Source organism: Ammospiza caudacuta, chromosome 6 (genome assembly GCF_027887145.1).
Source record: "Ammospiza caudacuta isolate bAmmCau1 chromosome 6, bAmmCau1.pri, whole genome shotgun sequence".
Lineage (NCBI taxonomy): Eukaryota > Metazoa > Chordata > Aves > Passeriformes > Passerellidae > Ammospiza > Ammospiza caudacuta.
Genome location: NC_080598.1, coordinates 40,461,232 through 40,489,154, shown reverse-complemented (window position 1 = coordinate 40,489,154; position 27,923 = coordinate 40,461,232). Strand labels below are relative to the sequence as shown.

Below are 27,923 nucleotides of genomic sequence, written 5' to 3'. Positions count from 1 at the left end.
ATGCCGCTGGGGCACATCATGAGGCTGGACCTGGAGAGAATCGCCCTGGAGTATGTCGTGCCCTGCTTGCACGACATCGGCTTCTGCTACCTGGACAACTTCTTGGGGGAGGTGGTGGGGGACTGCGTGCTGGAGCGGGTGAAGCGGATGCACCGCGACGGGGAACTGGCCGACGGGCAGCTGGCCGGCCCCAGCCGCGGCGTCGCCAAGCGGCATCTCCGCGGCGACCAGATCAAGTGGATCGGAGGCACGGAGGAGGGCTGCGAGGCCATCAACTTTCTCCTCACGCTGATAGACCGGCTGGTGATGTACTGCGGGAGCCGCCTCGGCAAGTACTACGTGAAAGAGCGATCCAAGGTAAGGGTCCGCGGGGCCCCGACCTGCTGTCCGCCCGCGGCACCGGCTCCCAGCCGGCCCGACCCGCCTCGCAGCTGCCGCCGGGACCTGCCCGAAACTTTCCGCGGGCGCCGGCCCGTGGCGCGTCCGCGCTGCCGGGGGTGCCGGCGGGGGCCCGTGGCTCGGGCAGTCCCCGGGGCCGTCCCCGGGTGGCGGAGGCGCCGTGCCTGCCTGCGGGGCTCCCGTGACCGCAGCCGCTCTCCAGCCCTCGCCGCCGCGTGCGGGGTCCCGCTGGAAGCGGGGCCGCCCCCTGCGGATCCCTCGCCCCGCCGGTGCCAGCAGCGCTCCGGGCCGGCTCCTCGCCGCTCCCTTGCTGCGTTTTCGCCGGGCTTTTCGGCTGCCGGACCCCCTCCCGTCCCTTGCCTTTGCACCTGTGTGACACCGGCCGTCCCTTCCGCCGGCGGCTCCTGGCGGTGGGCTGGAGCGGGCTGCCCCCCGCTTCTGGCTGTGCTCACCCCGGGTGCGGACAGGGTGGGACAGTGCGGGGCGTGCCCCACCGAAAACGTCTGACCGTGACTGCGTTCCGCGGGGCAGCAAGCTCTCCGTTCTCTCCCTGCGAACGAACGGACCCGGCTCTGATCCGATTGTTTGGATGTTTCGCCCATGTATTATCCTGAATAGTTTCGCGGTTCCGACTCTTGTCGCCGTTCTACAGCTGAAGAGATTATCGTTACTAAATCGAGTACGCACAGAATACGGGATGTGTTTAGTGTTTTGAGCGCAGCAAAACTTTTGTTTTAAAGAGATAAGTTGTTTTTTTCTAGGCTTTCTCAGAAATGAAGGCGACACTTGTATTATTAGTTTCTTTCCCAATGAAGTTTATTTGCACTTGCAAAGACATTAGTGTGGGATAACTTGTCTTGTCTTTCCTTACCTGTTTTGCTAAATGAACTAGCTTGGAACTACGTTTGCTTTGTCGTCCTGAATGCTTATTTCTTTATTTCTGACTTGACATAGTACATTTTCAAAAGGTCCGCTGCTTTTAGAGTATGCCAGAAACAAAAACAATGCAACTTTTAAAAATGACAATAGGGAGAAATTAGGCATTTCTCTAGATCCTAACTTGCACTGGACTAAGGGCATGTGTGAATGGTACTGCGATTCTGCCCTGAAAATGAAGAAAAAAGTACAGTGATGTTCACCAGTGACTTGGGAACACACTGAAACCTGTGCATACACCCCCACACATTTACACACAGTAGTGGGAGCAATAAAGGTTCCTTACTCTTTGCTCCATTGAACTACTGATCATCAATTCAGTTAAAGCTTGGGTAGGTATGTTTTAAAATGTGGGTAGGTTGGATTGTACTTATTCCTGTTGAGACCCTTGTATGAGGAGGCATAAATAACCATCCTGCCTTGGCACACCTTAAAGGTCATCCCCATCCTTTCTCTGGGTGATTTCTGTTTACCTGTTTACTGCTGAAAGTGCATTTCTGGCCAAGGGGGTGTGTGTAGGGGTGGATATTGTGTGTGTGTGTGTTTGGGGAGTTGCTTAAAAGTTGGATTGGAGTGAAAAGGAGGCTGTCCAGCCTTGCTATTTACAATGAAGAAAGGCTTCTGGCTCTTGTGCTTTAATGTGAAAGTTGTCAGACTCCAAACAGCACATGGAAGTGCTGCACAACAGTCTGGGACTGAAAGGGACTCAATATCTCAGTATTGTTTATAAAACCAAATGCAGAGAAATTTTCATCAGATGTTAATGGTAACCAATCCTCTTGTTACAATAAGAAGTACCATGGGTATGTGAGGCCCTGGAATGGCAGCTGCTGTCTGTAACTGAGATGTGGGATGCCTTCAGCAGGAAGATTATTCCTGTGACTAACAACTGATTGCTACAGTGCATGCAGGTTCCCACGTAGGTTTAAGACATTTCTCTTCCACCATAAAATCTTCTCATTCTGCTTTTCATCTGAAGTCTTATGAATGCATACACACAAATCTCAAATTTAAATCCAGTATTTTTATCTGACAGATTATGCATGTAAATGAATGCCCATAAAACTTTCACAGCTTAACATTTGTGGGGATGTGGGATGTTCATGGGCAACTGGACCAGATCATCTCTGTGGGACGTGTGCTGTTGTAATTGATTGTTTTGGGATATAGATATTACTCAAAACTGAGAGTTCTGAACAATTTGTTTAAAATGTAAGCATTTAGGTACATGTTAACTCAGTTTGTCATGAAAATGCACTTATGTTGTATCAGCCCATCATTATTTAAAGGTTTATTCTTTTAATAAGTAGTATGACTTTACTCTTCAGCCTAAGTATTGGAAGAAGGCGAGAGATTTGCCTGGTAAATGAACTTATGTCAGATTATGTCAGTTCAGTGTGAAGTGCTTCATATTTTTCTAGCTACACAAACATAAGTCCTGAACAACTTTTGTCCAATAATTGAAATTTTCCTTTCAGCTAAATGAGAGAAACAAGTCACTCGGGATTATGCTGTTGCCAAATTAATTTCAAGAGCATTTCAAGAGAGTTAAGATTGCATCAAAGAGAATGAACAGAAGTAAAATTTTCAAGGGTGCTGGATATTCATAGGAGCTGCTGGCTGACATTTGAGGGCTGATCATGAAATGTAACCTGCCATCTTTGCAGACCAGTCATACAAATATATCTTTGGTGTAAGTTGTATTTTAAATTACTGGCTGGTTAAATGATCAAAGCATGGTTAAAGGTTGATGGATGCAATGCACTGCTTGTTGGCTTTTGTATTCTCATCAGCTAGTCTCCATTTTCTAGTAAGATAATAGAATGATTCCCCTTTTCTAGTAGGTAAATGACTAAGGACATCACTGAGGCATAATTGACCCAAGTTCAGTCTTCTTCTCAGAGTGAGAAGATTGATGTCCTTGTGCAGAGAGATGTTCTGGCCTGGGGACAGAAGTCACTCTGTTTTTGAGGACCTGACACTACCCTGCTGGAGCTCTCCTTGGTGGAGAAGTGGGGGTGGGTGTTTCAGGTCAGCAGCAAAGCTGCAGCTTGCTCTGTGAGGCCAGTCACCCAGAGTGCCCTCTGGATCAGGTGGTGCTCCAGGGACTGCAGGTGGAAGGGTGATGTGCTACAGCTTCTGGCTCCCCAGATCCCAAAGTTCCATCTTGGGGTTTACTGGCATTTGCAGGGGCTTGAGGGGGGTGCCCTGTAGGAAAACACTGTACTATAAATTCCTCCTTCAAGACTTGAGAAATGTTTTGGTCATGGGTGGAGTGTCTTTGGAGGTTTTTTGGGTGTTTTTTTAAGAGACTCTGCGGGGTCTGGGGGAATTTGGAAGTCCCTGATGTGAGGAGGCAGGGGACCGAGTATGGCAGGAACCAGGCTGGCTGGCTGGTGGGTGGAAGAGTTAAAGCTGTGTTTGCAGTGGGATGTCTGCATAGTTCATCTGCTGCTACGAGGCTGATGCCCTTGTCTCATTTTGCCTCTGCTGGAGAGGGGCAGCTGTCCCTGTGGCTGGGCAGGTCCCAGGGCAATGCCAGCAGTGCCTGCTGCCCTGGGTACCCCAGCTGAGTCAGCTCTTGACGTGCTGCCAGCGCTGCCTGGGTCCTCATGCTGAGGGGTGGAAGGTACTTTGAACTGGTGTGGCTGCACTCTCAGTGGACTCTGCACCTCCTGCCCTGAGTCACAGATACCCTCTTGGGTACCACCAAGGGCTGAAATCCTTGTCAGGGCTGCCTCTGGGGACTTTGAGCCCATCTTGCACCTGCTGGACACCAGTGAGTCCTGCTGGTTTGAAAATAAAACAAGAATTTGTAATCTTAGTAGTTGCTCTGTGCTGAAGGAAGCCTGTGACTGATGTTTTCAGCTCAGAACAGAACTGCTCATGTTGTGTCAAGTGTATGGCCTAAAGTTAAAAAATAAAAAAGTGTTTTGAATGTAAGATTAGTTAATTTAGAAGTCCCTATGGGATGTGAACCTTCTCAAAAACTTGCTTGTGGCCATAACACCGCCCTGGTGGACCCTCTCTAATGGTCACAGGAGAAGTAGGTCTTTTGGTAGCAGCTCATAGCTAGTGAGTGTTTGCTGGAAACCAGAGTGGGTTCTTCTGCCTATCAAATGATGGGGTGGTCCTAGGTAGGTTTTGAAATATGGTCTGCCTAGCAGGTTGTTACCAAGATTTCTGTTCCTGAAGATTGAAGAAATGGATGAGATGTTACAGCAGTAGTTTTATAAAGTCCCTTATAACTCAGGTAAGGAGGTGAGGTATTTTTGCATTTATATATGAAAAAAGAAAAGTGCTGTTCTATAACATTCAAATTCTATCCTTTGCAATTAAAACAGTGAAATGCTGAGTTTTCTGACTTGAGGTACTGATTTGAAGAGTGAGATAACAGAAAACTCTAGCTATAGTAGGCTGAAGAGCAGTACTGCCCCTTGAGATAGATATACTGGCTTATTGTACTTACAAAGTATTTTTGATACTTGAGTAGCAATGTGCCTTACAGTTAGTTTACAATGGGAGGTCTGATGAGTACCACCATCCAGAAGAAATATGCATAATTTCTTTCTTCTAATCAAATGCACATGTTGTGCCATAATGCACAAGTTCAAATCTGTTCTTCTGGCCAGCTGCCAGCAGAGTCCAGAGCCACTGGAACTGTAAATACAACAGACAAGTCATTTTATGATATGAAACTGAAGAATTCAGCATTGGCACAGATCCTAGTGTGGTTGCTTTGGCTCAGTGTCAAAGCTGATGTTTATATCTCTGTTTGTCAAGCAACATTAGTTAGCCTGGTTAATTATACACAGGAATGTATAATTTTTACTTGACAATCAGATGAGTATAAACTTGGGCATATTAACACTTGTTTTTGTTCTTCATCAAATTATTCTCAATGACTTTTGAAACTTTCAGAAGAACTACTTCTCTGAAAGAGGCACTTGGAGAATCTTTTCGATAAATTCTTCTTTCAGCAGGGCCAGGATATTGGAGAAATGGATCAATATTTCACAGACAGTGATGGACATGTCTGCAAGTGGGTTCAGAAGCATGAGAAACCTCTAGGGAATGGTGTTTGAATTAATACTCAGGTGTTGAAGTTGCAAGCAGCTTGAATTCAGTAGCTGTTTTGTATCCTCACTCTTAAAAACCTGACTGTAGTGCGCTGGCAAACTTATTTCATGGTAGGCAGTGGCAAAAACCTGCTGCCTTCAGTTGTGTTACACCAGGGCCTTTGGCTGCCAAGTGGCTTCTCTTGGTCCTCCTTTCCCCCTTTTGCCAGGGAAGTCTGTATCCACCCAGTGACCTTTATCACACTGTGCCAGGAGCCTGTCCATGTGCTCTACAGCCATAGTCCCACAGAAAGGCAGAAGGTGGTTAATCCTATAAACGAAGGGAAGTGTCAGTGCTCTCAGGCAATGTAAAGATATGAATGGTCTGTTTATCCTGAGTTTTGCATGTGTTTGTGGCATCAGGGCAATTTTTTTTGTTGTTGTCTGTAGTTTTACAGTCCAGCAGTTCTTAGTGAGTCTTGATAGACTCTGGTAATTACACAGTGGTGGCAAAGCAGTGAAGTTTTCCACAATCTCTCATACATTGGTCATGCATTTTCTGCAGTAACTTATTCATTGCTGTGCCTGCTCTGGTAGCAGTTCTTGCTGCTACCGTGTCAGCTCTTAGTGCCAGGGACTTGCAGAGGTTGCCTTACTGGTGTGCTGGCCAGAGCTTGATCACTTGCAAGCCCTGAACAGGTATGTGCCACTCAGTTTGCTTTAGTGTGAGGACCCATTGCTCACTGAATGCTGGTGTGACTGTAATACAGGGCATCAAGGCCTCTATGTATGGGAGTGTTTGTCCTTTGTACCCACGGGGATGTGTGTGTGGCATCACAAGGTGCAGTATCCTTGGGAAAGCCGCTGGGGAAATGACAAGATTCGGAGTTCAGTGCCCTGCCCTGCTGAGCCTGCATTTTGGGAGGGAGGAGAGCTGGCCGTGGAATCACTGAATCAATTAGTTTGGAAAAGACCTCTGAGAGCATTGAGTCCACACTGTGACTGAACACCACCATGGCACTAAGTGTCACATCCAGTCACCTCCAGGGACAGTGACTCCACTACATCCCTGGGTAGCTCATTCCAATATCGAATCACCCTTTCTGCAAAGAATTTCTTCCTAATGATCCTTGCTATTAATATTTGTGTGCCTTTTCCCAAGGTAATTGTTAATGAATAATTCAGTCCATTTCATACAGTTCATTGCTGATAGCAGTATATGTTAAAATGGACATTGATTCTTATAACACTGATGCAGGGCAGGAAGTATGCAGTAAAAGTGACCTGTTACTTTGCATTAAAGATTCCAGCTGTGTTAATCCCAATGCTTTTATTTGATTTCACAGTAAACTCTTCTTTCTCTGACTTTCAAATTTATCTGGATGGTGGCTCAATGTAATTCAGTCTTTTCTTGCATGTTGCTTCCTGGGAAATTTGCTTGATTTATTACATGGAAGTATCCTCTTCCATATTGCAGGGATATTTTTTAAATTCTTTTTCCTGAGGTGGTGGTGGAACAGTACTGCAAGTCTTTCCCTTTTGCATGTGGAAAGGATGAGAGAGGGAGGAGATAGAACCACAATGATCCAAGCGTGTATGCATTTTTAATGAGATAAATTTTTGATGTTTCCTGAACAAACTCAATACGCTTGGAAGAGATCAATACTTTTATCAAATGTTTCAAGATGACTCTTACTAAGACAAGGTACTCTTTCTTTTTTTTTTTTTTTTTTTTTTTTTTTTTTTTTTTTTTGAGGTAGTCACTTGTTTCTGCTCCTCTTGCAATTGGATTGAGTTTTCCCATTGTGTAGCAGGCTGGGGGCAAGTGGTCCCTTGGCACCAGCAGGCCCTGTAGCACTCACCCATCTTTCCTTCCTTAGGAAGGAAAGCCTAAGAGGAAGTGTTACCTGTTTTACCTCCATGAAGGAGGATGTGTGCATTCCAGTTTGAGGGAATTTAAAGCACTGGGTTGGATTTGTCATGACTGTAATCCTTCTGTCACAAAGCTGAAGACTGAAACAACATTGTTAGAAAGCTGCCGACAACACATCTCTCTAACCTTTGTGAAAAGGCTTTATTGGTAAGGTTTATTAGTAGAGGAGCTCTTGGGAAGAGGTGTTTTGGAAACTGCCTCTGGTACCTGTGGCTATGGCTGATGGCTGCTGTGGTGGGCTCCAGGGTGAATAACTGATGCAGTGGTGCAGAACTTGGTGGGGTTTGACAGAAGATTTTGACTGATGCATAACACTATGTAACAATTTGGTTTAGACCTGTTACTGCTTTGAAAAGATGTTACAGAGTTGGTGAGAAAAGCAAGAAGGTCTCTCAGTTCAGTCAGTGACGTGAAGTAAGATCATGAAGGAGGTTCATGTCAAGTAAATCATCTATTTCCCACTGTTTAAACTGTTCACAGGCACATCATCCCATCAGCACACCACTTGTGATCATTCTTGTGAAGGATTTGGGGAGAGCTGTAAGCTCTGTTTCCCCTCCATCACTCACACATGTGCATCTAGTATCTCTCAGTGACAGAAAGGAGCTTTTTCCCTGACAGTCATTTTTCTCTTGACATTGTGCTTTGATAAGATTAGTAGGTGAATAAACTTAGTGCCAACATGCAAAGCACTTAGTAGAAAGCACTGATTTTTCACAAATAAAGTAATCAAAGAGATTTTTGCTGACCATAGTGGTTCCATGGAGGCTTACTAAATGTTCATGTTTAGCCACCCAGATAAAAATGAGTAGTCTGAATGGCAGGAGTACAGCATAGCACTCTATCTGCACTGACTGGAAACAGCACAGTTTGTCCAAAGCTTTGCAGTTGGAAATGGCAGAGTATGCATGTCTTTTGCCAAACATCAGGAAATTGCATCCTGCTTTGTAGTAAAAAAAGATACCCATTTTGAGTCTTGTGTCTATCTAGTTCATGTGAATCCTTTGGTCAAAATAAATAGTCTGTTTTCTGTACTTTCTTTCTGGACCTGAAAATCCAAGCAAGATATATGTCTGCATTTTTCCTGTCTGTAAGTCATAATATAATTAATCATTGCTTATGTGTTCTTGCACTGTAATTTTTTATACAAAGTGATAAGACAAATGTTTTTAAAACTCTGGCTCCAGTTCAGCAATTCACTTAACTACTTTTTCTTAAAGGCAGTTTCAGATCAATGGGTGCTTGTGTTAGACTATGCTAGAATATGTTTAGAAAACTGTAGGAAAAGTTGTGTATCTTGTGCCATCCCTGGTGTTTGTATAAATATTTTTGTTACATTTGAAATGCGGGTCATCTTTTATGTGCTCTCCTGGGAGGCAGCAAGGAGCCTCACGTGATGATGTAGATAGTAATGATTTTTATCTGACCTTTGCAACTGACAGTCTTATGGCAAACTTGTCCTAATACCATTAACAGTAGCACTCATTCCAGCAGTGCATGCAAAGAGATAGGCAGTGTGTGGTGAGGAATGCCATATGGAATGGGAAAAGCCTGAGTGTAAGAACAGTGGGCTTTGTGCTGGTGGAGATTGGCATGGAGCTTCCTGACTGCCGTGGAACTCCAGGGAGTGAAGAAAGCTTCTTGCATAGCCATCCACACTGGAAAAAGGAGAAGCATCACCATAAATGCTATAACATGTCCTGCTGTTAACACATAAAAGCCATACAAGTAGATGTACACAAACAGGAGAGAGTCCCCCAGAATGTATTGATAACTCTGTTCTTGACAATATTCACTTATGTTTCCACCTCAGTAAGTTAACTCACCCTCTGTCATCTGCTGTATGGAGCACGTGCATGGTGTCTCTGAAGCAGCCCAACAGGAAGGGTCACTGCCTGGCTCACTGTTTTACAGACTTCCTCCTCATGAAGGAGCAGTGAGAGGATTTGTGAGCTCTGGTCCTCATTGCCAGATTTGGCAAAATTCAACATTTCATGATGGTCAAACACTGAAGTCTCAAAGTTGTGCATTTTACCAAGATACTTGATTGAATAACTTGATGTTTAACTGGTGATGTAAAGGCTCAGTGCAGTCTCACATTTGCACTGATAATTTCTTGGCAAGAGTAAAAATGTAGTTGACATGATTTTTTTGTTTGTTTCTTTACACTTGGATGACTGTAACTGAAACAAATATTTTTTTCTTTGCTGGCACTTGGTTAAAAGCATGTTTCACTATTTACCATCTGTAGAAGCTACTGCTGCTAGTTATAAGCTGTATTGGTACAATGTTTTGGCTGCAGTTAGAAAAGGCTCTAGCTGTGCCAATGCTGACCAGAGCTACAGGCAGACACAGTACCTGCTTGACCCTCACACTGAAAAGGGCATATGTAACCCTAGAGCTCTGCCTTCCCCTCAAGTATCTGTCCTGCCTTCCCCCTCTGTGCTTCCCACCACAGAGATGCATTTGTAGCCCATATCTCTAGCAAAGCCAGCTGCAGGGCCCCCACCAGGTGGTTTCTTACCCCTGTCATGCCTAGGCAGCCACGATCTCTCATCTCCATCCCAGGGCAGAGACAGGGATGAGGGCTGCCTCCTCTGGCTGCCCAGGCAGCCTCTGTCCAGCCTCCAGCTTGGCTCAGCCTTGCCTTCCCCTGGGGTGGCTCTGAGTACGTACTGCTCTTGTCACACTGGCTGCCAGAAGAAAGATTATAGAGAGGAAGAAGGGGGGGAGTAAGCCAGAAAGAACGCTCCAGGCTCTCTGCATCCTCAGGAAACATCCTGAAGTCACACCAGAGAGTCTGCCTCCCTTGCTCAACACTTGCAGTGCTTCCTGCAGAAACTACCTTAGATGCCACAGAACATTATTGCTCTGAGACTCAGTCCTGAGCTGGGCCTTGAGAAATCTCCCAAGGGCTGCTGCTTCACTGAGTTGTGGTGGTGGGAGTGACTGGGTAAGGTTCCAGAGGGGGCTGCAGCAAAGCAGAGCAGCAGGTGTGAGCAGGCTGAAACCTGCCAGGCATGGATGTGTCCCTGTGCAGGGCCACTGCCCCAGCAGGAGAGTTGAAGCCTGTGTCAGTGGCCACAACAGAGCTGGCCTTTAGCTTGGTCTCTTCTGTCAGGTGGTGGCAGCATAAATCCACGGGACACACTTGACCAGTGGCCAGAGGGAAGTGGGAATTCAGCAGGCGGTGTTCAAATCCATGTTGCTAAGGAGCAGACTTCCTTGTTCAGGAGATGAGAGCTTTTGTGGGTATCTCTGAGACATGCAGATGTAAGGCTGGCAGTCAGTTTGTGGTGTGTGCATGTCTGTCTGTGCGTGCTTGCTTTGCTCAGAATTGCTGAGTGTCTGTCCACACATACCTTAGTGGTGTAAGTACCAGCTGTGTACGTGGTGGAGAGGAAAGGCACTAAAACACTTAAGATTTATTTGTTTTTTTTTTTACCTATAGGTTTTATTGCCTAGCTTTAGAACAGGTGCACAGTTTGATTACAAATTTCCCTTGAATCTGAATATCTTGTTTCCCTTCCTGCATGGAAGGATGGTGTGCCACTGAATACACATCTGTCCACTTTAACTGAGAGATTACACTGCTGTAAAGTGCACCTGTAGACAGAGCAGTACAACTTTATGTGCAGGCATAAGCCTTAGAGGTAAAGAACTACACATTATTGAACCATAGCAGAAATTATTTCTGATGGTAATTTGTTTTAGATAATTTTAATGGGTTTTACACTTAATTATTCATTCAAAATCTTATGCTGGATACTGTTATCCAGGCAAGTCCTCTGTAAAGGTATGGGTGAGCAAAAGATGTGTGGGTAGTGAGTGAGATGGCTTCCTTCCAAAATTAACATAGGAGATAACTGGTCTCATCAATTAGCATTAATTTGGTTTTACTGCTGTGATAACAAGCACTTAAGAACGTTGATCTCTCTGTTTATGCAGCACAGTGATTCTTAGCAGCCTCAGGAGCCCAGATGGCTCTGACAGGGAGGACCCTTGAGGCGTATTTGGGGTACCTGCCAAGTGTGGTGGTGCTTCTCTGAACCCTGCGTTCCTCTCTGGCAGTGAAGGGTGTTTTTCACTGAGCCAGAGGGGCAAAGGAAAACATCTCCCCCAGTGTGGTGCTGCCTCTGCTGTGTTGGGATTGTGTGGGGTCACAAGAGGCATCCTGGGTGGTGGCCTCAAGGAGGGGTTGTTGTTGGCAGCTGGGGCCTGCTGTCCCCCTGGCACACCAAGGTGGTGGCTCATCACCTGTGCCTGCCAGCCTGTCCAGGGCTGCCCCTGATGAGCTCACGGGAAGGGTTTGAAGTGCTGCGTACCAAATGTGAGCTGATAAAAGTATTGTGGGCTCTGCTGCTCACTTGCCCTGGGCCCACAGGCTAAAAATAAATGGGTAATAAAAAGAAAAGGATGTTGGCAGCTCAGGCAGCTCCAACAGCAGCAAAAGTTTGGTTATGTTGTGGCTGTCTTTCCTGACCTTTATTAGTACAACCACAAGAGCATCAAAATATGCAGTTATTTAAATGTTGTAAATAAAAAAAAAAAAAGTGGTGTAATCCTCTGGGTGACTAGTAGCAGAACTGAAAAGGTCTGACTTGCTGATGAAGAGTGAAAGGCTGGAATATTTCAGGAACTGTGAGGTTATCTTTCTACCCCACAGATGAGGAGTGTTCCACCCTCAGAGGATGTGTGTGCTGGTTACCAGGCTTTTATTCCCTGCTGAGAAACTGAACATACAGGGACAGTCCTTACAGATTTCCTTAATGAGCTTGCACTTATTTATGAATTTGCCTTTCTGCGGGGGTGGTGCTTGTCACCATGTCCCCCAGGGCTCATTACAGGGGATGCTTTCTCCATCTGCATCAATTGCTTGGGATGCTTTCTCATTAGTGCAGCTTGGCCAGGTTTGGTTCTTTGGGGAGAGGAGAGGACTGAAAGAGTTTTCTGGGTGATGAAAGAGGGCTTCAGCAAAAGGCAAAAATAATCCTAAATGTAATTAGGCAGCATTTTTTTTGAAGTGTGGGAGATAAGCCTCTGTGCCTGTGTTCGCAGCGCAGGAGGGAGGGACAGCCGAGTAAGAAGGAGAGGCGAGAAGTGCCGGAGCGCCTGTGTGCCGCTGCCTGTGTGGGTTCCCCGTGTGTGAGGCGCTCTCGGGAGCGGAGTTTGCCTCGCTGGCCGTGGCCTCACGCTCCGCACGTAGCACTGTCGCTAAGCCATCACCCCGCTGGCCCGCAGCCAGCGCTCCCCGGCGCGGGGCGGGCGGTCTCTCTAAACTCAACAGCCTTTATTGATACATCCACGCACTGCGCATGTTTACAGCTGCTAATTGGAGACTTAATCTGAATATCCTTGACTGAACTAATTCACTGGCAATAGCCTTTCAAGTTCGAGGTCCTGCCGTGCTGGTGTGCCCGCTCTGCACAGCGCTGAGCGCCTCTGGAGCGGCGCTGCCGCCGTGTGCGTGCGAGGCACAGCGAGCGGTGACAGCACCGACCAAAGCGTGGTTTTAGGTCAGAGGAGGATGTAAAATAAGAATCTTGTCTGATTCTGTGTTTGCGGAAGACGAGAGAAGCACTTGAAGTAGTGGAGAAAAGTGTTAATTGACATGCACATAGGCTTATGTAGATTTATTAAGCATACAAGAAAGGAGGCTAATTGTTTTAATTACTACAACAGGCAAAGATGCTCGTTGCAAGGACAGTTGTGCTCCTATGGCAGTTTCAGATTTGTTTCCTTTACTTTCAGTGTTCTGTTTTCTTCTTGCTGTGACCAGAGGCTGAATACAGATAAGGTGGGTGGTGATCTGAAAGCAGTGTTAGTTTCCTTGGCTTTTTAAAATATGTGAGCCATGTAGGCAGTATACAGTGGTAAATGAATGCCTGGAACTCTCTTGCCCATGGAAACCTGGAGAACTACTTCCATGGTCAGATCCTTTCAGAGTTTCTGAATTGTCCCTTGACTTTAGGATCCTGTAGGATCCCAGGAGGTACCCAGCAGTGGGAGCAGCTCAGCAGAGTCGCTGCTGTATCCAAAGGCTGGTTCCCAAATGCTCCCTGCTCTCTCAACAGTTGCAGGTGGTTGCTGCCCACATGAGGCACGGCTGTTTGCTGCCTTCCTGTTTCACAGTGGCGCTGCTCTGGCAGCCAGCTTGAACTTGAAGGGCATCCAGATTTATTTCTAAGTGTGTGTTCTTCTAAGGAAAAAAAAAAAAAAAGTAGTCACAGGCTGAAACAGTCCTTCATATTAATAGGCTATGAAAAACTAAATTTTGTTGCCAATCATAAGGAAAGCTTCTTAAGCGCCATCACAGATTCATTTAACAGGGAGCTCATTTTTAAAGCAGCACCATCTGTGATCTGTTTTCCTTACAGACACCTTCCGTAAGATTTGAGAGCTTATTAGAGGCTCCTTGAGCTACAACTAGATAACATGCCAATCACCAACAGCTGTGTGGCATGGAGCTAATCCATGAACAGAGCTTTCATGGGTAGTTCTTTCTTTCTACTCTTAGTTCTTAAAAGAAATTTAACAAGCAGGGACAGTTTTCCATCATACAGTAATCAGAGTATTATCAGGTAATAAAAGACTTCTGGTTGGTGAGCAAAAATAAATCAGTGTCTTAGCATCTTCTTCCTGCAAATGAGAGAATAGTCTTTCCCACAATTCCCATCCTCAGGTTGTTTCTCAAGAAATTCTTTTAAAAAGTCCTTTTATGTACCTGTAAGCAACAAGCAAGCTGTGGTGCATTCAAAAGACTAAAAAAATAAGAAAAGAGAGATGAGGTTTCAGCTGCTGGAAGATCTGAATCTAATGATCAGGCTTGCATGTAAGCAAGAAGCAAGTACCAGACCACCTGGTGAAAGTGCTATCCATGGAAAAAGGATTTTTTTACACAGTTACAAGTAATAGTTTGATTGAAGACTGGTAACCAAGTTATGGTGAGGAAATGAGGGACCAGTTTCTCATGCAATATGAGAAAAATGCTACTGAAGCCCATTTCATGTGTTGCTTGATTGAAATTAGCAGACTTTTACTCCCTCTTGGGACTGGTGATTCCCTTTCCAACAGGCATTAAGCTAATGTTTCTGATTTGTTGGTGTTTCAACATAATTTTTTCCCCTCTGTTCCTTCCCATCTCTATAGAGTATTAAGTTAGATCAATGTTCCCAGTTCATACTTCAGTATAGTAGTTGAATATTTTAACTTTCATAAACTCAAACTAATGTTTAATTATGTTCATGAATATTTTATACTTAACCATTATAAGCTGTGCAGCACAAAACACTTAGGTGCAATAAGAAATTACTTAATACCCCATAGTGTTTATATGTCAGTCAAGCCTCAACTGAGAATCTCCTGCCTTTGATCATGAAATGTCAGACTACTCATGTTCTTTTAATGTAGAGCATGCTGGGTGCTTTTCCCTTTCTGGATGTAAAGACTGTGCACATCTATGAACTAGAATCAGGTTGAGCACAATATACATTCAAAACTAAGACAATCAGGTGAATCCTGGTAGTCCTAATACCCTAGAGGACTGATCAAAAGTGATTTTTGTTTGCCCTCAAGTTCAGACCTGAAAACCACATATTGGGCTGAAATTTGGGACCTTCTGACCTGGTGTCTCCACTGCTTCCTATTAAGCACTGTTCGTTTCCACCTACAAACATCTTCTAGCAGAGATATTTTCTGAAATGTTCTGTTCCACCTATCAGGCTGCTCTAGCATTGCTTATTTTGTAAATCATGTCTCACAGCATGATCCTGGCCATCAGCTAAGAGAATTTGTTTTTCTGCTTGCTAGAAGCACTGGGAGGCAGGGAAAAATCCTCTCAATGGAACAGTTGTTTTTTATCTGCCTTCAAACTTTACTAGTGTCTTGCAGTTTGACTTGCAGATTTCTCTGGCTGACTTGAGTGTAATACTTAGACTGAATGATAGATAACTTATTTCTGCAAGCTTCTGTGCAGTGTGGAATTTACTGACGATTCCTGGGTCCATCCTAAAGGTGGTAATTGCTGCTTGTTTAACTTGTGGTTGATTTGCACCCTCTTGGGAAATCTAACATCCCTGAAAATGACAGGGCAGAAGCTTTAGTCTTGATGATTCGCTTTTCATTTTCCAAGTTTTGTAGGTTTAATTTATGACTGTTGACTAGACTACCAGAGCATTGGTCTTCATGTGGTGGTGTGTGTGACTCCAAAGGCATGCATCTGGGTATGAGTTTTTAACTATTCAGCTGTAGTGTAAGACAAACTCTTCTTTTTTAACTTAAAAAAAGGGAGTGTTGCAGAAATGTTCTGAGTGCTTACACTGGGAAGTTAAGCCAACCAGCAGCCATTGTAATAGATTGTATTGGAAAAGCAGAAATATTAGGTACATTCCTGCTCATCACTGCCTGCTATAGTAAGTTTGATTAGGTTTGAAGATCGTTAATGAAGAGAGGAGTTGCTTCCAAAAATGGAGTGTGCTCTTCTGGACAAAATAGCCAAAAGTGTAGGAAACATTTTTAACTAACACTCCACGTGCACACCTGGTAAACAGTTTGATTATTGTTATCGAGCCTCTGGCTTTTGTAGCTGGACTGTGCACTAATCTGGCAGATACCAATGTTCACAAATTACCTAAATTAAGTCTGGGTCACGCATCTCATCTCCTGTTTCTTGTTTGCTTTAAATGATTCCAAAAGTACTGCTAACAGCTGGAATCCCTGCTGAGGCCAGCTTGATCTGCTCTGGAGCTGCTCCAGCCATTGCTCTGATAAAGCTTCATATCATTTCAACAGTCTCTAGGAGGACCAGAATGATTTCCCTTCATTGTTTAAGGTTTCATTCAAATATTCGCTGTGCCAGGAAAAAGGATATTTCACTTCTGCTTTTCTTCTTTTGCTACTGCTACTAGAAACTTTTTTCTCTTTGCTTTTCTGAAAGTTAAGCTATAGTGTGGCCCATGCTTTAGGATTCTGTGGGAATTGTTCCACTTAATCTCCAGGGATGGAGTGTTGCAGTTGCAAAAGGTGCACACTGTAAATAAATAAATTATGCATCAATGGTGGAGACAAAGCACATGTTCTAAGAGAGCATATTATGTGGGGGAGGCCAGGGGAAACTCTGGCCTTTTGCCTAGATTTCCATAGTAGATAAAGCACCTAAATCCCTTTCAGGGTCTGCAGTTCAGTAGCTTTTTGTTTGTGGCATTAAAAACAGTAGTAATATTGGGTTGATTTTTAGGCAGTTCAGTAATCTTGGAGTAATGTCTACTCTCCAAAGAGAGACTTAAGGCCACCATAATTTTGTGTTGTACATTGACTTCAAACGAGGTACTGTTGGCCAGTGAGGTTGTATTCCTGTCATGCATCATCCCCTGGTGTGGTGAGCGGGGCTGTGCTGAGCTGGCCCTGGCAGAGCTGTGCCACATCCAGCTCCAGCACTGCCCTCCTCCCCGCCCCTCTCCTTGGTGCTCTTAGCTCTCACGGTGGGTTGGGTTTGCTGAGAGTTTTTTGGTAGCTGAGAGCCCATCAGGGTTTTTTTGTGAGAAGGTGCTAGAAGCTTCTCCCATGTCCAACAGAGCCAATGCCAGCTGGCTACAAGATGGACCCACTGCTGGCCTAGTAGAGAACTTGGGAGCGAAGTTGAGCTTGGGAGGAAGGGAGGGGTGGGGGAAGGTGTCTTAAGGTTTGGTTTTATTTCTCACTATCTTACTCTGATTTGATTGGCAATAAATTAGTTTCCCCAGCCTGCAACAGTTACTGGTGGGTGATCTCTTCCTATCCTTATGAACCCATGAGCCTTTCATTACATTTTTCCCTGCTCAGTTGAGGAGGGGAGTGATTGAATGGCTTCAGGGGCACCAGGGTCATGTTTCCCAGCGTGTGAAGATCCTGTTTTACACAAGGTTGCTATTTTAATTGTTAGACCTGATGCAGCTCACGGCATGTGGGATGGGTGAAGGTGCCCCTGCATGAGGTGCTGGGCTAGTAACTGGGATGGGGAATGTACAAACTGGGTTATTCCCTCCAGTGAGGGCCCAGCTTCCTCAGACCATTATTACATTGCAGATACATCTGACTTGTGGTTTCCACCAGACTTATGCCCTCAACATGTTTCTAGCACTGAGCTGTACACTGGCCCTTACTGCTGTTATCAGGCTGATAGTGAAATGTAGTGCAGCTCTGGAGCCATTTGTTACAGCAGAATGACAACAGAGCAGACAGGATCTACAGCAAGGCATCTACCTGACTGCTAGGTGTATGGAAGAGGGCTTATTACTTGGAATTAAAAGTATTTGCTTTTGTTTAGCATAACGTCCTGACCCTGCAGGCCACTAGTCTGTCGGCACCTTTGGCCTGAGGTGTGGAGAGCGGGCCCCAGTGCCTTACTGCTGCCTGCAGGTGCTGAGCTGGTGCTTGTTGTGGGGAGGAAAGTTAATTCATACATGGTGACTCCTGTGGATAGGTTTTGTTCTTGGTAGCAGAGGGTTTGAGGGATGTACTGTGCTGGCTGGCAGTAGCTTCTGTGCTGGTGTTTGTTGGCACAGTGAAATTTCCTTGTTGATTAAATCAGCATGTGCTGTACTGTACCTGGTCATGTCTCATGAGAACAGCATGCCTTTCACATGTGCTTGCAAGAAGAAAACAGGAATTCTGGGGTTCTTAGATAAAAAATTCTTAGTAAAGCCTATACTGTCAACCTCCAACTATCAATTACATTATAAATTGTGCATATCAGATCATTGCAGGTCATGCAAATGGTACGCAATCCTCATTCTGCGGCACAGGCATGTAAAATACTGTTATATGTGAAGTTAGGGTTTTATTGTCTGAAAGGATGGAAAAGTAGGTGGGTAAAAAACTGATTGGATGGTTGGACTTGAAGGGTCATGGTCCATCAGACCTCCAATAGCTGGAGGCTGCTACCAAATGGGGCACCACAGGGATCTGTCATGGGACCTGTTGTGTTAAACACACACCTTTATTTATCAGTAAGCTGGAACAGATGGCAGAGTGTGCTCTTCAGCTGTGCAGAAGACACCGAACTGAGAGGGACCAGTTGATGCCCTTGGGGGCAAGGCTGCCACTCAAAGGAAACCAGATAGGCTGGGGAAACAGGCCAACAGGAGCCTTATGAAATTAAACGTGGGCAAATCTGATTCCTGCCCTGGGAAGGAGGAGCCCCTTGCAGAGGTACAGGCTGGGGGCTGCCAGAAGCTCTGCTCCCCAGGGGAACCTGGGAACCCCCAGCTCATCCTGGTGGACAGTGAGCTGAACTTGAGCCTGTGGTGTGCTCCATGCACAAGTTGTTTATGGCAGCACAGCACACAGATTGGGGAATGATAATTGCAGAACCCACATCTGAACACTATCTGCAGTTTTCCAGCTGAACTTAGTCCATCATTTCCCATCACTCTTGCTGCTAATTACTGGCAAGCAATCTGGAGTTGTCAGGGGAGTAGGAACAAGACTCCTATTGCAACAGCTTTAGGGGTGATCAGTATCACTGCCAAGTAGCCCCAATAATGATGAGTGACTGAGACACTGAGTGAAAGATCTAGTACCCTACCAGCAGTCTCACCTGATCTTGCCTGCATTCTGCCTAGGCTGCTAATTAAGTCAATTAAGTTTAATATGTTTTTACTGTAAAAACCTTTTAAGACCTGTTAATTGCCTTGTGGTTTGGAGTAATTCATATTAGGCTTATCTTATCATTCAAGATGAAATTTAAACCATTAATTAAGTGATTGTATCAGCAAGTCTGAAGATGATCAAAGAGAGAAATGCTCTGAAAGCTATTTGGTTAGTTCTGTGGCTCAGTCCATGAAAGCAAATGTGCACTGCCCTATGCAAACACAGCACAAAGGAGCTGCAGCTTTTTGCACACTTTGCTCTATGGAGTTTTACCAACACCTCCTGGGGACCACTCACTTTGAGTTGCACACAGGGGTGTACATGACAATGGCTGGAAGATATGAATAGAGGAGGATGGTGGTAGTAAAGCATGACATCCTGGGATGCTTTCTACTTTCATTATGACTGGAAAATCTGTTTTGCAATGACTGCTTATCTGTAGAAACCCAAGCAAATTTCAGCTGAAACTGCCTCAAAGTCACGTAGCTTATAACAAGCTTGTACCATGCATACTAGTGCTCTAGTTTCACTTTTTTCCCTTTTATTTTAGTGTATGTGTTGTGAATTATAAGGGTATTTATTTTCCAGTTTTGAATTTCACACTGGCTGAGCTGTCCTGTGAAGAACACTTGTGCAAAAATACATTCAGATGATGTCTGCTCTAGGTTTTGGATTGATCATCTGAGAAATAGTGAGCCAAACTGGTGGTGGGAGGATGCTTAGCAAATTAAAACTGAAGGTGGACATCTTGTAGAATTAATTATTTTACAATCTATATGTTTCAGGCTATGGTTGCTTGCTATCCTGGAAATGGGACTGGGTACGTTCGTCATGTGGACAATCCAAATGGTGACGGGCGCTGCATCACCTGTATTTATTACCTGAACAAGAACTGGGACTCCAAGGTGAGTAAGCCATGGGGTTGAGGCACAACAGGAAGGAAAACCTACTTCAGAAACAGAGCTCTGGAGCTCTCTGTTGTTTCTGTGAACTCTGATGAACTTCTGAGCTGCTGGTCCATTCTTCATCTCTTCTTTTTTTTTTTTTTTTTCTGTCTGTTTTTGTCAATGCTTTGGAAGTAAGAATGTGAACTGTTTCATTATCGTCCTCTCTCATTCTACACACATACTGTTTTTTTTGCTATAGGATAAAGCTATAAGCACTGGCCTGTGTGCTCTTAACACTTTGTTTAAAGGAAACAGCAGAAAAAGAAAATCAATTCACTACAGAATAAGTGGATTGTGGGAGCAGAGTAAAATGACAGCCCAAATTTGTGACTTTATCATTCTTGATACTTCAGGCTAACCTGCAGAAGATATTCAGGCAGTTCCCTTTTCTTAAGCAGTGGGGCTTAGGAAGAGGAACAAACATGGTTTGATTCCACCAGTGGGTTTCTTGACTGGATAGAACTCTTGTTCCTGCCTATATTGCTACTATAAGGCAGTTAAGTCACCCCTGAATGTGCCATACTATTAAATTAGAAACAAAAGAGGAGTTTGTAAAATTGCAGAATGTCTCTTTTCAAGTCTGTTGTCTGTTGTAATGCACCACAAATGTTCATGAGGGTTATCACTTGAAAATTGTACAATGTTGTTTGCTTCTCTAACCTCTTTTTAAGACAATATGCTCTTTAAGAACAGGTAAATACTATAAGCGAGTTCAGATACAGAGACAATGTGATTGAAAAATGCAGTGTTGCAGAAAAGCGCATCTTGTTACAGAGAGTATGACAGTGAAACATCTCAATGTAATAAAATGAAGGAGGAGATGTGGGAAGAAATGCAAATATCCAGTTTATTTTGTGCATTACACCCTTATCCAAATAGTGGGGAGGCACCCAAGTGAGCACCAAGAAAAGCTAACTGAAATTCAGGGCACTGATGGAGTTTATTATGTAGATGTGATGGTGATTTTATGTAAGTGTATGCTGGAGGACACGCTATATAAGAGTATAATAGTACTGGGCTTTGAAAACAGCTATGTGACTTTAAACCTGGCTTAGTAGTTTCTCACTGAGGTCTGCATGTGACGTGGAGGTACCACATCAGGTTGGTGCTGCACTGCACTCTGTGATGCAGCATTAAAGTCTCCAAAGAGCACTCTAACAGCAGCAGGATGAGGCAGGGTTCATCTTCATCTTTTCTTGAAGTTTCTGGAGTGTGTGTAGATCACCAGACATTTTTCCTGAAAATCGTGGCACGTGAAAGACAGGAATTGTATGGTAGAGAAACCAGGCTGTGTTATGAGTAGGGAAAATGGTGGCTGGGATCTATAATGCATTTGAGAAGTTTTACAAATCTAACAATAAAACAGACTTCACTCTTCCTGAGGTGTAGAATTTAACTCCTAAGTGATCAGGCATGTTGTCTGAAATACTGTGAGCAGTATCTAAGAAGAGTTGGGCAGAGAGCTTGATCTCAGACTGGTCAGGTAGAGCAGCTTGTGGTATTCACTGGTTCTAGAAATTTGACTGGAGCTCAGAAGTTTCCCAGTGTTTGCTGCAGGGCTGGTGTTACCTTATCTTGGTTCATTTGCTTTAGACAGAAGCTTAAGCTGAAGCATTACAGACTGGTAAAGTGGCCAAGAGACACAGTAAGGTTTTCCAGTGTTGTCACGTAGGCGTCACGTTTATCATTAGATGATTATACCCCATTTGTTAGGTGTGGAGGAGAGAGAAATAAGTTATTTTTCATGTGAATGTGTGGCTGTTTATATGTGCAAACAACCAATCTTTCCTTTTCTTTCAGCTGCATGGTGGAATTCTTCGAATATTCCCAGAAGGAAAGTCCTATGTAGCAGATGTTGAGCCGATTTTTGACCGGTTACTTTTTTTTTGGTCAGATCGAAGGAACCCACATGAAGTCCAGCCTTCTTATGCAACCAGGTAAGTAGCATATTTAATATTGCTTTTTGGCTAGGAAAAACCCCAGAGCATCTCTTCTACCAGTATTTTAATCCAAAATTATGGCCATCATGTTTAAATACATGTGCATAAAAAATAGACAGATGTTGAGTGAATTTCCTGGTTTTGAGTCATTGGGAATTCTCTCATTAAGTAAGGAGGAGCAAGCTCGAATGATACATTTCCTCATGTGTTGGAAAAAAAAGGCCCTCAACCATTAACAGGAGAAATCTTCCAAGCTGGGCATAGCTATTTAGCTGGGAGGTGCTGGGTTATTCTTTGGCCCTTGTAACACTATAGGGATTGTTGGGGCTACCATCTGTCAGCAGCCTGTGAAAAGCTGATGTGACGCAGGGCAGCTCCCAAGCTGCCTACAGGCCTCCCAGAACAGAAAAACATGCAAAGGTCTGGAAGCTACTTTTGCCCTCTGTTACCAGGGGCCATGCTCTCTTTTGTGCCTCCAGCAGAAATTCTCACCTATATTTCTATCTGACTTGTTAAAATATGCACTAAAATGCTGCCTGTGTTTGCATCTAAAGATGTGTCACTTTCATTCTACTTTTTTAGTCTACTAATCCAGTTTTGTTTTGGCTTTCTCCATGAGCATAAAAGTGCACTGCTGTATTTTAATATCAATTGTGGAAAGACATGCAAGATTTCTTTCTTTTATAGATATGCCATGACCGTGTGGTATTTTGATGCCGAAGAAAGAGCAGAAGCCAAAAAGAAGTTCAGGAACTTAGCTGGTATGATTTTTTTATAAATGTTCACTAGAAAGAATTTAATGCATTTTGGTATTTCCAGAGTCAGAGATAGAGCAGAAGTGGTTCTGTAACTACAAGCATATGTAATGCATATTTAGGAAGCTTTTTCTCCTGTTATTGCTAGTCAGTTATTTTATGCAGGTGGAGAAGTTGTGACAGGAGATCAGGCCTGGCCCTAGAATCCCTGATGAACAAAATGGGGAGAATGGGAGAGACAGTTTCTGATTTGAGTCCCAAATGACTGACATTTTTTTCCTACCCTAGGTGGATACTCCAACCACAGGGAGTCAGCTGTTCTTTTGTTATTTGGGAGGTATATTTTGCCTCCTCCAAACCCTGTTTAGTACTCTGTTTGGACTTTCACGGACAGTTTAATAATTGTGTTCTCTAAATGTTCTGGATGAATAGGGTCTCCTGTACTAGTGAAGGGCAGAAGCCCACAAAGGGGTGACCCAGCTTTCTAATGGCACTGCTGCACTAATGGCATATGGGTCACAGACTGAGTTGTCCAGGTGTGTTCCAACACCCTACCGGGGACCATGATCTAAGGGTTGCTGTTCAGAGCAGTTTAAGATCTGGTCTTCAGGGGCTGCCTCCTCAAAAAACAGTGTGGAGAGAGTACTTGTCTTTTTAAAAATGTGTGCAGCTGGGCAAAGTTGTAATTAGTCAAATGATTTTCAGAAGAGACTGTTGTCATCTCTCTAGCTTGTATGGAAAGCAAATACTGCTTTCACCCTTAAAGAGGATCATGAAAAAGGGGCCAAGAGGCTGTGGGGGAAAAGTATCACTGATCTGGGGTCTCAGAGTTTATTTGGTTACTTAAATATTGCATGCATAATCTTCAATTTGAACATGAAAAATGTATAAGATCTTTGTGTGACTGTCCTTGTTAACATGCTGTGGTATCATGTAGCAGTTCAATCCACATAGTGGATTCATGGCATGATTCTGAAATGTAAAGTATTGTCCATTGAAAATAAACCAATTTTTTTCTGTTTCTGAGTTTTCAGATGAATACAGTCAGAACCCCCTGGTTTAACCACTTCTTGTTTTTTTTTTCTTTTTGATGTAGATGCAAGGAAGAGAGAAGCACCTCTTAATGAAGACTAATCAACTGCTCATGAACTCTTTGTGAGGAAATAAGATCCCAAAGATGACTTCCATTTCCAGCAAATAAGGGCAAAACATTTTTATGCACAAGTATGCACCGGTGGTGTCTAGCACGTGCATCTTACACTGATGGTACTTAAGGCAGCCTCCTGTCATGCTGCATCTGGTAGAAGAAAGACTTGTTTGCTCTTTGCTGGAAAAAATAACCAGGGTTTAAAAAAAAAAAAAAGAGTATGTGATACTCAAGCCTAGTGGTAGTGGCTCAGCCAATTGGCTTTTGATCAGTCTTGTAACTAAGATAATGGTCATTGGAACTAGTGGTAAAAAACTGAGTCTTATTTGCACTTTATAGGGAAAAAAGTTCTAGTTAAATGGGAAGAAGCCTTGCAAGTTTAAAATCAGTTGGCAGACTGCTGACAGGCACAGAGAGATATTTGACAGGAGAAATTAAATTGGATGTTTGTAGAGCATTTTACAGTCTGTCCCAAATGGACCTGTTGATGTATTGTTCATCATTTTGCTGTGCAGAACATTGGTTCAGCTCTTCAGAAACATGACTTCCCAGATGTTTGTCTACACAGTTGTTGCATTTTCTGGATTTTGTTTGCTCTTCAAGAGGCACATTCTAGCTCTGTAGCTTTACTGCCCTTTCTGTCCCAGGACTGGGGGGAAAGTAGTTATGCATCTGTTCACACTTCATAAAACCATTATTTTTTCTGTTTTGAGCAGTATGGGTTGTATGTGTTCTATTTTCACAGTTTGGTAAAGCAGCTGTTTTCTCCCAAAAATCTGGTAAACTTGAAAGTCTTATGGCACACAATGCATTGGCCCTTAAGGCCAGTGATATGTAGAGAAGTGTTTGCTTTGTGACTTCTCCATCTGCTGTGTTCTGTATGACATAGATATGAATCTGAAAGGGAAAGATATGTCTGGCAGTCTGACAAATATATGATAAATAATGGGTAACTTAGACCTGATTTTCATGCTACATATTCTTAGTGAACACACTTGTTTAATTTTGCATGCATATGTAATTTGAATGAAAATGCAATTCTGTTTCAATTGATCTGTGATGGCAGGTAACTACTGCTGCTGTGCCCAGGCTGTGAGATCAGAGTTATCCAATGGCAAAGCACACATTTTTTCCCTCCATTATTTTTTTTTAAACTTATTAGACTCAGTGAGTAACTGGTCTACTGTCTAAACTTCTACAACCAGCACTTACTATGCAGTTCAGAATAGCTCTTAATGAAGCTGGGATCTGGCAGTGGATGTATTTATCACTCACACGAATTGTTCTCAGCCTAATACACTCACTTGCATTCATTTTTATCTCGTGCTGTCAGTGTGTATGTCAGACCCTATTAAATGTTCCAAATAGATGCCCCCTTCAGTGTCCCATATTTTCCTGTGCCACCTGCCCATGCTGGGGAAGGTGGTGTGTCTGAACCTCTGGCCCCTGCATGGCTTCCCCACGCTCTGCTGCATTGTTGTGCTGTGATGGGCTGCACTTGAACAACTAGGGAATGGAAAAGTTGTATGCAATGGCAGCTATTAAATGTCAGTGACAGGTAACAGCTGCATAGGATAGAAGAGAAGTAACTTTCATGACTTAAAAAATGATAATAGAAAATGGAGCATTTTTTAAAGTTGTTTTGTGTCTTAAAGAAAAGCTGAGCATCCTTCAGCCTGCCCATGAATGCTGAATGTAAATACAGCAGTGCTAAGAAACCCCTTATTCTCTCTGGCTTCTCCCAGAGATCCAGCTAAGGTTGTATAGGCATGAGCACTGTGCACCCTAAGAGAGGAGTATGAGGGAACATGTGTGACTAATATCTTTACAACTAGAAAAAGACAAAGAACGTGATAAATGTTCTTTAATGTTAAAAGAAATGTTATTCTACTACAGTTGATTCTAAGTAATACCAGAGACTTGAAGGAAACTTAGTGATAACTTGAAATTCTTATTCTAAAATGTTCATGTGGGAGGTGAAAGGGTCTTCCTTGAGAGAGGTAATCCTTTGAAATGTGAGAGGTGTTGGAGAAGACAGCATTACTATTTACAGAAGGTGATGGAATACACCTATTCAAAGTTAACAATGGCACATAAATTTGAAACTCTTATATGATTTTAAAAGGAGGAGAATCAGAGCAGAGGAAATACTGCTTTGCCTCTAGAAACTGTAACCTTAAAAATGAACTAGAAAGCATTGTTAGTACACATCTCACTGGAGCCTGGAACAGTGGCAAAACAATGTGGTGGAAGGGGAAAAGCTTTGTGTAAGGGCTGAAAAGGGAAGGTACTTCAGTTATCACTGTTGCTGCCACCAGGTTTCTGCAGCGGTCAGCAACGTGTGGTGAATGGAGCATGGAGCAGTATAGTTGCATTTATTGTAAATAAATACATATTTTCTTTTTTTGTGAAGATCTTCCTCATCTATATTACATATATAGAAGACAGAGCAAATTATTCTGTGGCAGGGTGTGTTGTCTTTATTAACACTTGTAATCAAGTGCAAAAACAGTGAGGGCTTGAGAGCTTGAAACCAATTCCTCAGTCCTCCATTTCAGGTCTCTACTCTGTTTTCAGTGGGATGATCACCTTGAAGAAGCTGTAGTTTAATTGGGGGTGGGGTGTAGGGGGGTGTTGGTCATGTGTGACATACACATGGGGAGGGTATTTCAAAGAGGCCTTTTCCTTGTGTTCTGTCTTCATACAAACTGTTTGAATCAAATGGCTAAACAGCACTTGTCAGCCAGTTGTGAAAAGGAATGCTTTCTCTAAGGTATTTAACTTTGAATCCTCCAAAAATTCTGGTTGGTATTTTTTAATCTTTAGGTAATGTGCCTTCGTTGTTTATATCTGTGAAGATGTTTCATGCTGCACAGGCATGTCATGTCATGCAAGTTTTTGATGGCTCTAAAAAACATGGTTGCCTTTTCAATTGCGTGGGAAAAATGTGCAGAGCCACTAAGCTGCAATTTTCAACAGGAGGTTTTTGTTGTGCAGGGAGGAAAAAAGGCCAGGAGACAGTGCTGAAAATCAAGAGACTGTTTTTATTCTTAAACCTGTGAGCACTGGCCTTTTGAGCAAACTAGCCTCTAATAAATCTTTTTCTCTAGATTACTTCTGGTTCTATGAAGAATGACTTCTACAAAATAGTGTCTAAAAAGTTCCACTCTTTTTTCCCCTTCTATTTTTAAACAGTTTTAGTCCTGTGTGTTTTTTAAAATGCTGGAATATATTATATATATTTCTTGTTGCAAAATAGCTGGCTCTAACACCACTTGCATCTAGAAGAAAATGTGTCTATTTGCAGGCAAATGACTAGTTCTACTTTGACTGTGATGTACTCCCAGCAGATATCTGAGAGTGAGTTATGACTACATCTTCTCTTGTCAGATTGTATGCTGGTCAACAATGCTGGCACTTTGCATTGGATCCATGTAGAAACCCCTTGTAGTATTTTACCACACATCACATTTTGTGTTCCTGTTACTGTTAAAAAAAATGTTGCGGGAGTCAATAAACACTGGGTCATGTTAAACACTGTCCTGTGCAAATCTCTCAGTCTTGTGTCTTGCTGTGGCCAGGGATGCAAGGGTGGGTGCAGTGCCATGCAGCTGCATGTGAGGTGACACTGAAATCTGTATCCACGACTGTCTTCTGCTGATGGAGAGCCCTTTTGTGTTGCCCTGGGCTTGGCACATTCCCTTGGTCACTTCCTGCTATTTTGAAGTTATTTACCTTGCTAGTGACCCTCTTCTTGAAATGCCCATTTGTTTTCACGCTCCAGTTGAACCAGATAACATTCTCACGATTCAATTGTTGTCTGATAAGTTTTATTTTTAACAGTGTTCACATCCTCCCCCTGCTACTTTTCCAGTCTGAATCCCACAGTTTTGTCCTGTGGCTGTGTGGGAGACTTCTCCTCACTCCCACTAACAGTGCAGTTGAATGAAAGCCAAGGTATTTTCACTCATTTGGTAGAGCTGTGAACTTTCTGATTCCTTTACAATCTTATGAAGAGTGAGAATTTCCCTTTTCCTATTTAAAACATCCTTTCTATCATGGAGGGCTTGGATTTGACTTGTGGGGTTTTTTTGTTAGAGAGGGAAGAGATGTCTAAATAATTTGCCATTGATTTAAGCATTTCTTTTGGACCGAGGAGTTCTTAGAGCATAGGGAGAAG

General features: G+C 43.6%; 1 protein-coding gene across 1 annotated transcript; it reads left to right on the top strand.

Annotated features, from left to right (window-relative positions):
- Window positions 1–27,262, top strand: EGLN3 (egl-9 family hypoxia inducible factor 3). Its single transcript, XM_058806867.1, has 5 exons — window positions 1–357; window positions 19,740–19,859; window positions 21,702–21,838; window positions 22,529–22,602; window positions 23,693–27,262. Exons 1-5 carry the CDS (start codon window positions 1–3, stop codon window positions 23,728–23,730), a joined length of 726 nt encoding a protein of 241 aa, XP_058662850.1. The 3' UTR covers window positions 23,731–27,262.
- Window positions 27,263–27,923: the final 661 nt, after the last annotated feature.

Coding starts and splice junctions, on each gene's coding strand:
- EGLN3 (XM_058806867.1), top strand. CDS start 1: ATGCCGCTGGGGCACATCATGAGGCTGGACCTGGAGAGAATCGCCCTG. Junction 358..19,739: donor ACGTGAAAGAGCGATCCAAG/GTAAGGGTCCGC, acceptor TATATGTTTCAG/GCTATGGTTGCTTGCTATCC. Junction 19,860..21,701: donor ACAAGAACTGGGACTCCAAG/GTGAGTAAGCCA, acceptor CTTTTCTTTCAG/CTGCATGGTGGAATTCTTCG.